A 10,130-nucleotide genomic window follows, 5' to 3' on the forward strand; every position below is an offset into this window, starting at 1 on the left:
TCCACTATAGAATCATTTCACACCCATACAAATTGGCCACATTTGTCTGGGTACTACCATCCCTCCTCCAAAGGTCAATAAAACCACATTCTAGAATGCATGAATGTTGCCTAATGAATAATTTCTTATTATCATCATTTATGCTAAAAATACACAACTAAAGATCATAGTTCATACTACACATAGGCAGTAGGAGTCAGAACATTTAATTCTCTATCATTACAACACCAGAAATACTTGTACAAGCTTCTCCAAAAGATCAGTGTAGTCTGTCTACAAAATTTCTGACATCAGCCCCAAAGGAGAATTGAAAGACATTAAAGTTAGGAAAAGGGGCTGTCTTGCCATGATAGATAAAACAGTGCCAGAGCCTATACGAGATTTTTTGCATAGATTTGCAGAAAAGCAAAAGATAATAGTTTAAACCTACTAGAAGTCATGAGGTAATCTTAGTGTGACACAGGGCCACATATGGCTTCTTGGAAGTTTAGAGATTAAGTTGATCTCCAGGTTGTACTGCAAATACCTCCACTGCAAGAGAACAACAAAGGGGCGGGGAGTGGCCAGGGATTTGGAAGAGGTAGAGAACCTACCCTTTAAAAATTAGTAGGAGATCCGTGACAGTTCTTTGCAAAAGATCAAGGGCGGGAAGGCCCCATTCCCTTGGCCACCAACGCTTCAGATGGCACTCACACGCCTAAATTTTGTTTAGTAGCGAATGAATACGTTTAGTGCCATGTGTTAGTGGTTGAGGAGGTCACACTGACAGGTCCTGAGAAACAGCTTGGTCATCAGCAGGGAGGATCTTCTCCATTTACTCTGAGGTCCTAGATACCCTCGGAGAAGAGATGGGTACTCTACAGAACGTTTAGGACAGCTTCCAAGTCTGCGACAATGAGAGCGAACGGCAGGAAACCCAATGTATGGGTTCACTGTACTGGTAGCCAACCCTGAGGAGGTGTCCCAGATAACCAGGCTACCGCCAGACAGACACTCCGAGTCACCAGCGCCCTAAAACACTGCCTGAAGTCGAAATCACGGTGCCCCAGATCCGCATAGTCTAAGTGGGAGAGCTCCGGAAGAAGCCAAGCTCTGAGGATAGTGTCAGGCTTCCGTCCCCAATTCCACGCGCTCGTATACCTACCTACCCGCTCTGACCCCGGCGTCTCTCGATCTCAGGATCCTGCAAGCGGCTGCCGACGGATTCTCACACCCGCCGCTGGGGTCCGGCCAACCGGAACTCGTATACGTCACTTCCGGTCCGTTCTCCACCCCACCCCCTTCAGCCCCCCCTCGGGGACCGCCTCCAAAAACACAGAAGTTCCCCCTCTCCTTTCGGCAACGTCCGCTGGTCGTCGCGGGACTTCAATTCGGGTCTAGGTTCGGGACCTGTGGGCGGGGCGAGAGAAAGAATGACTGTTCACTTCGCCGTTCTTGATCCGGAACTTATTAGGGAGTCCCGAAGAGGTAACTCGCGGGTTAGAAGCGTGTTCACTACCCGCAGGGAAAAAACGCAGAGGCACGAGTGAGGCGCCGGGGAAGTTCGCTCGGTAAGTCGGCCCTTCACAGGGCTGAGGAGAGGGATGTCATTCTCCATTCTCTCTCCAGTTGGAATGTTTCTTCCCACCTCATTCCATACCTCCTCTCCCAGCCTTTCATCTCCATAAACTCTTCCGCCCAAGTGGACGCTGGAGCCCCTGTTCTTGTTCTGCCAGTCGTCCTTTGGGAGAAGGGACCAAGATCCTGGGAAGGAGAAGGACCCAGAATTTCTGGTTTCCAGGCAGAGCCTCCAGTCAGGCAGCATCGATGCGCTGGCTCCGAATGTGAGAAAATACCGCGCAGGCCTTACATTCTGTTGAGTACTTCTCGAATACCCGCAGAGTATGAAGCTGTTGAGTCCTACTAGGAAAGAAAAGGTTTCCACGAATATGACCGAAAAATGGGTCTTTCCGCGTAACACAGACATAAATGTTCAGAGAAGTATTTAGTCCTTTAACGTGGTACTCCCCAGGTACCAGACGCTGAGAATATGATGTACGTATGATGATTATGTGTAATTACTACAGCAGTTCTATAGAGTAAATAATTAAGATTGATTGGGAGATAAGAGACTTAAGAGACAGGTGTCCTTTGAATCAGCCTTCGTGGCTGAAGAGATTGTATTTGTGTATTTAAGTGGAGAAAAGTAGAAAATTTTGTGGGAGAGATTGATTCCTGAAGGGATCTAGTAATTTGGGGTGGCTGGGTAGTACAGTATGTAGCAGGAGAGTAGATTAGAAGGATAAAGTAGTTTGTAACCAAATTATGTGATGCTTTGAGTTTGTGCTAAGGGATTTGTTTTATACTTAAGGCGTTTATCTGGTGGTTTTTGATCTGGGAAACTACAGGATCAAATTTGTGTTTTAGAAGCATAATATTAATGCCAGATGGACTAGGGTGAACTAGGACATGCATGAAGCAAATGTGGAAGGATCAGTTAGAGAAGTTAATTTTGGAGGCTTTGGGCCAAGAGTTCATTAGGGCAGTGATAGTAAAGGTAGAGAGGTTTAGTACAGATAAATTCAACAAGGTTTGGTAACTGGATGTGGTAGGACATAGGAGAAAAAGGCCAGGGTTACTCAGAAATCCAGGGGATCCCTGGGTGGCTCAGCGGTTTGGCGCCTGCCTTTGGCCTAGGGCGCCATCCTGGAGACCTGGGATCGAGTCCTGCGTCGGGCTCCCGGCATGGAGCCTGCTTTTCCCTCCCTCTGCCTCTCTCTCTCTCTCTCTCTTTCTCTCTCTTTCTGTGTCTATCATGAATGGATAAATCTTTAAAAAAAAAGAAAGAAAGAAAGAAATCAAGAATACAGTAAAAGGAAATTTGAGAGGAAAAAGAAGATACCGAATTCAGTTTGGGACAGAGTAGAATAATTCATAGCACTCTAGCAGAAGCTGTAAATTTCAAGTTAGGAGCCCAGGAGAGGCCTTAGGAGCCCTATGACAGTTTGGAAATAAATGAGATTGTCTCTTTCCTCCTACTAGATGTCGGCTCCATAGCAGGACTTTGTTTTCTCCAGTGCTCTATCTTTAGGGTCCAGAACAGTGCCTGGTACACAAAAGACCCTCCATAAATATCAGTCAGTTCAATGGAAAGAGAGTATATAGACCATCACTGTCCAATAGAACTTGCATGGAAATGTTCTAAATCTTAATAGAGGGCGGCCCAGGTGGCTCAGCAGTTTAGCGCCACCTTCAGCCCTGGGCCTGATCCTGGAGACCCGGGATGGAGCCTGCTTCTCCCTCTGCCTGTGTCTCTGCCTCTCTCTCTCTCTCTCTCTCTCTCTCTATGTGTGTGTCTCTCATGAATAAAGAAATAAGATCTTAAAAAAAAAAAAATCTTAATAGAGTGGCTGCTAGCCACTTTTAAGTTGTTGAGCTGTTGAGCACTTGAAATATGGCTCAGTGCAACTGAAGAGTTGAATTTTTATTTAGTTTTAATTAAGTTTAAATAACTATGTTTGACTGATGGCTACTATATTGGACATTGTAGGTATAGACTGAAGAGAGGGCCAAAGCAGGTGTATTATGTTCATTGGGGATGAACGGGACATAGAGCTGGAGGAGACAGAAAAAAGCTATGAGAAAGGTAGGATGATAATAGGGTGAAACTTGTGTGTATGGTTTTGTTTTTGTTTTTTTTTTTAAGATTTTATTTATTATTTATGAGAGACATACAGAGAGAGGCAGAGACATACTCGGAGAAGCAGGCTCCCTGTGGGGAGCCTGATGTGGGGACTCTATCCCAGGACTCCAGGATCTCGACCTGAGCCAAAGGCGGACACTCAACACTGAGCCACCCAGGCATCCCAGTAGTTTTATTTTTGATATTTTCTTTTGTTTCTGGCATTATCTCTATACCTCTAAATTTCTCTGTCCTATTTATTTGTTTTGGTCTCTATTTTTCATGGAACTTGATCGCAGGACCCCAGGATCACAAGCTGAGCCAAAGGCAGACACTCAACCACTGAGGTACCCAGGTGCCCCAACAGGGTGGAAGATTAAAGAATTTGGGGAAGAAGAGTAAAAAAGAAGTTATCAACGAATGGTGGGGAAAGCTTAAGATGAAGCCTAAAAGAGGCAACTACATTTGGCAATTAACAAGTGTCTAATTCCTTAGCAATTTCAGTTGAGTGGGGAAAGGAGGCAGGTAATTAAAGTTTAGAGGTAAACAGAAGAGGAAAAGTCAGGCAATGGTTTAAGAGTCAAAGAGGATTTGAGGAAGGTGTTTTTTTTTTTGGGGGGGGGGGTTGGAAAGGCCAAGGTATGGCCGGTGGAGTGGAATTAATGGGTGGAACATGGTTCAGAAGGGAATGGATCAAGAGCATTGGTGAAAGGGCCTTAAGCTGGTAGAGGAATTAGAACCCACCAGGAGGAGGGTTTTATAGGACATGTTTGTTTTGCAGTGTCATCATTGCCCAGGATTATCCATGAGACTAAGAATAGTTCTCTTTTCCGTAGTCTTAAGCACTGGGTTTATTGATATGTTGTATTGGATATGCAGAAAGGGGGACAGGCTGAAACACCTTTTGGAGGAGTTACATGATAATGTGATTAAGGGGACGCCTGGGTGGCTCAGCAGTTTGGCGCCTGCCTTCCACCCAGGGCGTGATCCTGGAGTTCTGGGATCGAGTTCTGCATCCTCTGCATGGAGGCTGCTTCTCCCTCTGCTCCTGTCTCTGCCTCTCTCGATCTCTCTCTCTCTCTCATGAATAAATAAATAAAATCTTTTAAAAAAATGTGATTAGCCTGGTAGGAGATTAGAATATCCTAAGGATGTTAATATTAACATGTTAGAATTGGAGTTCTCGGGGATCCCTGGGTGGCGCAGTGGTTTAGCGCCTGCCTTTGGCCCAGGGCGCGATCCTGTAGACCGGGAATCGAGTCCCGCATCAGGCTCCCGGTGCATGGAGCCTGCTTCTCCCTGTGTCTCTGCCTTTCTCTCTCTCTCTCTGTGACTATCATAAATTAAAAAAAATAAAAAAAATAAAAATAAAAAAAAAAGAATTGGAGTTCTCATGAGATACGGTACCAAAGCAGTAAGCTTAGTAATTTCTGGAACTTCTTTTTTGGTGGGGGGTGCTGACTCTTACTGGTACATATCTTTTTAGATACAGTTGAGAAAATGAGAAGTTTTCTGTCATGACCTCTGGATGAGTATATTTTATACTACTTTTATTAGTTATGCTACTGGGGATAAGTAGCTTCTCTGTTGGATCTTTATTTTTCTTGTCTTTAATGTGAGCTTCATGTCCTTTTTTTTTTTTCCCCCACAACAACCATGATGGAAATGCACAACAGGTCCTCTATATGCAGTTCCCTTCTCCAGTTAGTACCTGAATCTGATATATAGGATATTGGTTACTTTGCAACCTAAAATTAGTGCAGAACATCCTAATTGTTAACATGGAGGTTTTATATATATAATTTTTATGTAATTTGATATTTGTTCATTTTGAAGTCTGGTGGTTAGACTTTTTTTTTTTTTTTTTTTTTTTTTATGAGACACACAGAGGCAGAGACATAGGCAGAGGGAGAAGCAGGCTCTATGTAGGGAGCCCGATGTGGGACTCGATCCTGGGACTCCAGGATCACAGCCTGGGCTGAAGGTAGCCGCTCAACCACTAAGCCACCCAGGTTTCCCTAGTTGTTAGATTATCAGAGAAAAGTCCTGCTGACACGTAAACCTCATGTAGTAACTGAATGATAGATGTATTGAGATAATGTAGGTTCTACTAAAAATTTAATTTTTTTTTTCCTGACTGCAAAGGCATCTAGATCCATAAATTATGTCAGTACAGCCATGTCACCAGATTAGACAACAGTGAAAGGAATGAAACTAGGTACTGACAACCTCCTACCTCTGGCCACTCCACGTCACTCTCTGATCCCTCAATGTTCATTTCTTCAGGATTCTGTTTTAGCCTTTCCTTCACTCTGTATACTTTTCCCAGTGGCCCACTACTTTCATCACTTGAGTAACTACAGTTACATGTTAAGTTTTCTTAAATCTGTATTTCTGGCTGAGACTTATCTTCTGACCTTTAAGATGGCATATCCTTTCTTATTGTTGTTGCTGGACATCTCTAACCAGGATGTCTTTTGGTCAAACCAAGTGTAATATCCCTTGAACTGATTTCAGTATCTTTTACTTTTCAAACCTGCTATATCACAAAAATTTTCTTCATCAGTAAAGAGTACCTCTTTTCTCCATTTGTTCAAAGCTAGGTAATTCTGAACTCCCTTTCTTTTATCACTAGATTTCCAGTGAATCTCCAAATCATACACAGGTGCCTGAGCCACTTCTTTCTGTTTTCATTCCTGCTTCTCTTGTCTAAGTGTCACCTCATCTAGACTACTGGGAAAGGCAAAATAGAGCAGCATTAAGAACATGGGAATGAAGTACTGATACATGCCTCAACATGGATGAACCTTGAAAACATGTTAGGTGATAGAAGCGTGAAACAAAAGGTCACCTATTGTATGGTTTGATTTTTTTTTTTTTTAATTTTTATTTATTTATGATAGTCACAGAGAGAGAGAGAGAGAGGCGCAGAGACACAGGCAGAGGGAGAAGCAGGCTCCATGCAGGGAGCCCGATATGGGATTCGATCCCGGGTCTCCAGGATTGCGCCCTGGGCCAAAGGCAGGCGCCAAACCGCTGCGCCACCCAGGGATCCCTGTATGGTTTGATTTATATGAATGTCCAGAATAGGCAAAATAGATTAGTGATTGCCTAGGGCCCAGAGGTGGATGAGAATCAACTGCTAATGGGTACAGGGATTTCTTTTTGAAACAATGAAAATGTTCTGGGATTAGATAGTGGTGATAGTTGCACAAACTTGTGAATATATTACAAAATTGTAGTAAATTGTGTATTTTAAAAAAGGTGAATTTTGTAGTATGTGGATTATATCTCCAAAATTTTAACATCTCCTATGCTGTCATTTATTTTTTTTAAGATTTTATTATTTTTTTAAGATTTTATTTATTTGCACGAAAGGGACAGAGAGGTGCAGAGCCATGAGCAGGGAACAGCGGCAGGAGAGGAATAAACATACTCCCCGCCAAGCAAGGAGCTACACCCAATATGGAGCTTGAACCCGCAACTGAGATCAAGAGGCACATGCTCTATGGACTAAGCCAGCCAGACACTCCATCCTCATTTAAAATATATAATAAAGGGCACCTGGGTGGCTCAATTAAGCATGTGCCTTTGGCTCAGGTCACAATCCCAGAGTCCTGGGATCAAGCCCCACATCAGGCTCCCTGCTCAGTAGGGAGTCTGCTCCTTCCTCTCTCTATGCCTCTCCCCCAGCTTGTGCTCTGCGTTCTCACTCTCACTTAAATAAAATCTTAAAAAAAAAAAATCGTACGATCTATCATGTAATTTCAAAAACCGGGATCCCTTGGTGGCGCAGCGGTTTAGCGCCTGCCTTTGGCCCAGGGCGCGATCCTGGAGACCCGGGATCGAATCCCACTCGGGCTCCCGATGCATGGAGCCTGCTTCTTCCTCTATGTCTCTGCCTCTCTCTCTCTCTCTGTGTGACTATCATAAATAAATAAAAAAAATTAAAAAAAATTTAATTTCAAAAACCTTAACATAATGTCCTCATTTTAACATACATGAGACAAGGAATTTTTTTTTTTTTTAAGATTTATTTATTTATTCACAATAGAGAGAGAGGCAGAGACACAGGCAGAGGGAGAAGCAGGCTCCATGTCGGGAGCCAGACACGGGACTGGATCCCGGGACTACAGGATCATGCCCTGGGCCAAAGGCAGGCGCTAAACTGCTGAGCCACCCAGGGATCCCTGAGAAAAGGAAATTTGACTGCCATCTATGCCATGTAGATTATGCAATGCATAACAGAAGGTGTTACTTATAAGCACTACAAATATGGTGGCCTCATGTATTTCAGTATATAAATGCTTACTCTCCCACTAGAAGAAACTGATGGTTGTGCCTATACATGGAAGCATTATGAATTTAATGGTTTCAAATGTAGACTGATATAGGTGTTTTATTGGTGACTCAAATACTGTCAACAGCTAGCTGAGGTAACAGGAATTTTTAAAATATAAAGGATGATCTTTGTTTTATTATTTTTTTATCTTTGTTTTATATGGTAAATTCAGTGTATATTAGAACTATGCAAAAAATACTTTGTGTCCATATGTATAATGAAGTTGGGTTCTAGTCTCAGGTGTTAATAGTTTTTCATCTAGAATAATTTCTTTTTTTTTTTTTAATTTTTATTTATTTATGATAGTCACAGAGAGAGAGAGAGAGGGAGGCAGAGAGAGAAGCAGGCTCCATGCACCGGGAGCCTGACGTGGGATTCGATCCCGGGTCTCCAGGATCATGCTCTGGGCCAAAGGCAGGCGCCAAACTGCTGCGCCACCCAGGGATCCCCATCTAGAATAATTTCTAATGGAACAAATCTTCCTTTGTAAGATTTTTAACATTCCATGCTTAGGTCTAGGAAAATGTCACCAGTGCACCTCAACTCCAGGCCCAGTTTTGACAGCCAGAAACTTTTTGAGGACTTGGTACCATCCCCATTGAGAACTACTTGATTATAAAGACACAAGTAAATGAGCACTATATTCCAGAGAAGGGATGAATTATTCATGGTTTCTTTGGGTCATTTAGACAACTTGGTAAAATGGAATATTTTATTCTTCTACAAGACTTAGGGAAGACTGAGGAACAGAGCTTTATTGTATCTAAGAACAAGATAGATATTCCTCATGTTGAGATTCAAAGTCTTAAACTGCTTTACTTTTCTTGAATCTTTTTCTAGTACACAGAAGAGAAAAAACAGTACATAAAGATATATATATATATAATTTTTTTTTTAAGATTTTATTTATTTGACAGAGAGTGAACACAAGCAGGGGCAACAGCAGAGGGAGAGGGAGATGCAGACTCCTTGCTGAGCAGGGAACCTGATGTAGGGCTGGATCCAAGGACCCTGGGATCATGACCTAAGCCAAAGGCAGACGCTTAACCAACTGAGCCACCCAGGCACCCCTATTTTGCTTTTTTTCTGGATGACTTCATATAATTTTAAGATATTGCCGCTTATATATATTGTCAGGATGTTTTGTCTGATAAGCCTGTATCTTTTCACTGCTAGATAGTGATAACTCCTTTCCTTTCCTTTAAGATGCTCTCCAAATCCTTGGTGATGGAATATTTGGCTCATCCTGGTGCACTCAGCTTGGCTGCCGGAGTTGCTTGTGGCATGTGCCTGGGCTGGGGCCTCCGTGTACGCTTTGGGATGATCCCCAGAAGCTCGGTCAGCGAGACAGACACAGAGACTGGAAGTGAAGCAAGCATCTTAGGAGAGAGTGGGGAGTATAAAATGATTCTTGTGGTTCGAAATGACTTAAAGATGGGAAAAGGGAAAGTGGCTGCCCAGTGCTCTCATGCTGCTGTTTCTGCCTACAAGCAAATTCAAAGGAGAAACCCTGAGTTGCTCAAACAATGGGAATACTGTGGCCAGCCCAAAGTGGTGGTCAAAGCCCCTGATGAAGAAACCTTGGTTGAATTATTGACCCATGCGAAAATGCTAGGACTGACTGTAAGTTTAATCCAAGATGCTGGACGTACTCAGATTGCACCAGGCTCTAGAACTGTCTTGGGAATTGGGCCAGGACCAGCAGACCTAATTGACAAAGTCACTGGTCACCTAAAACTTTACTAGGAATTTTGTATGATAGTCCCAACATGATGTGCTTGGAAACTGTAAATTCTAACAATAAAAGCTGAATTTCTTCCCACACTCAGCTTAAGTATTTTTGAGGTGAAAATCCATTCCCATTTTTTTCTGTCATGTACTTGGCTCACAGTTATCTTGGGCTTAACAAAAAAAAAGTTGGTTAAGTGATCCCGATGGTTCAAGTGATTGCTGAAATAAAAAATGTTTTTGTGAGAAACTGATCACAAGATTGGAATCCAAGGGTGGGGGACAGGGGACAGCATTTCCCGTGCATAGTTAGGTCCCTATGTTTTAAGAGCTCTTCTTCTCCAAGACAGCATTGCTGTACCCTCTTGAAGGATCAGGGGTTCAAGGTATTCCCATTGG

General features: G+C 43.0%; 2 protein-coding genes across 6 annotated transcripts in view; one reads left to right on the plus strand and one right to left on the minus strand.

Annotated features, from left to right (window-relative positions):
• Positions 1 to 1,299, minus strand: part of VMP1 (vacuole membrane protein 1) — a 144,559-nt gene extending 143,260 nt beyond the window's left edge. The window contains exon 1 of one of the 3 annotated variants that reach the window (XM_077852419.1): positions 1,145 to 1,299. The gene's annotated coding sequence lies outside the window, so the exon portion shown is untranslated. The remainder of the gene's footprint in view (positions 1 to 1,144) is intronic. The other 2 variants (XM_077852420.1, XM_077852423.1) reach the window with 2 other exon arrangements.
• Positions 1,276 to 9,827, plus strand: PTRH2 (peptidyl-tRNA hydrolase 2). Of its 3 annotated transcripts, none has more exons than XM_077852430.1 (2): positions 1,276 to 1,550; positions 9,210 to 9,827. In XM_077852430.1, exon 2 carries the CDS (start codon positions 9,210 to 9,212, stop codon positions 9,747 to 9,749), a length of 540 nt encoding a protein of 179 aa, XP_077708556.1. In that variant the 5' UTR covers positions 1,276 to 1,550; the 3' UTR covers positions 9,750 to 9,827. The 3 variants fall into 3 exon arrangements, with proteins under 3 accessions (XP_077708556.1, XP_077708557.1, XP_077708555.1); XM_077852431.1 differs by lacking the exon at positions 1,276 to 1,550 and adding an exon at positions 1,629 to 2,034; XM_077852429.1 differs by lacking the exon at positions 1,276 to 1,550 and adding an exon at positions 3,602 to 3,625.
• The last annotated feature ends 303 nt before the right edge of the window (positions 9,828 to 10,130 follow it).

This window comes from Canis aureus, chromosome 16, assembly GCF_053574225.1.
Source record: "Canis aureus isolate CA01 chromosome 16, VMU_Caureus_v.1.0, whole genome shotgun sequence".
NCBI classification, from domain to species: domain Eukaryota; kingdom Metazoa; phylum Chordata; class Mammalia; order Carnivora; family Canidae; genus Canis; species Canis aureus.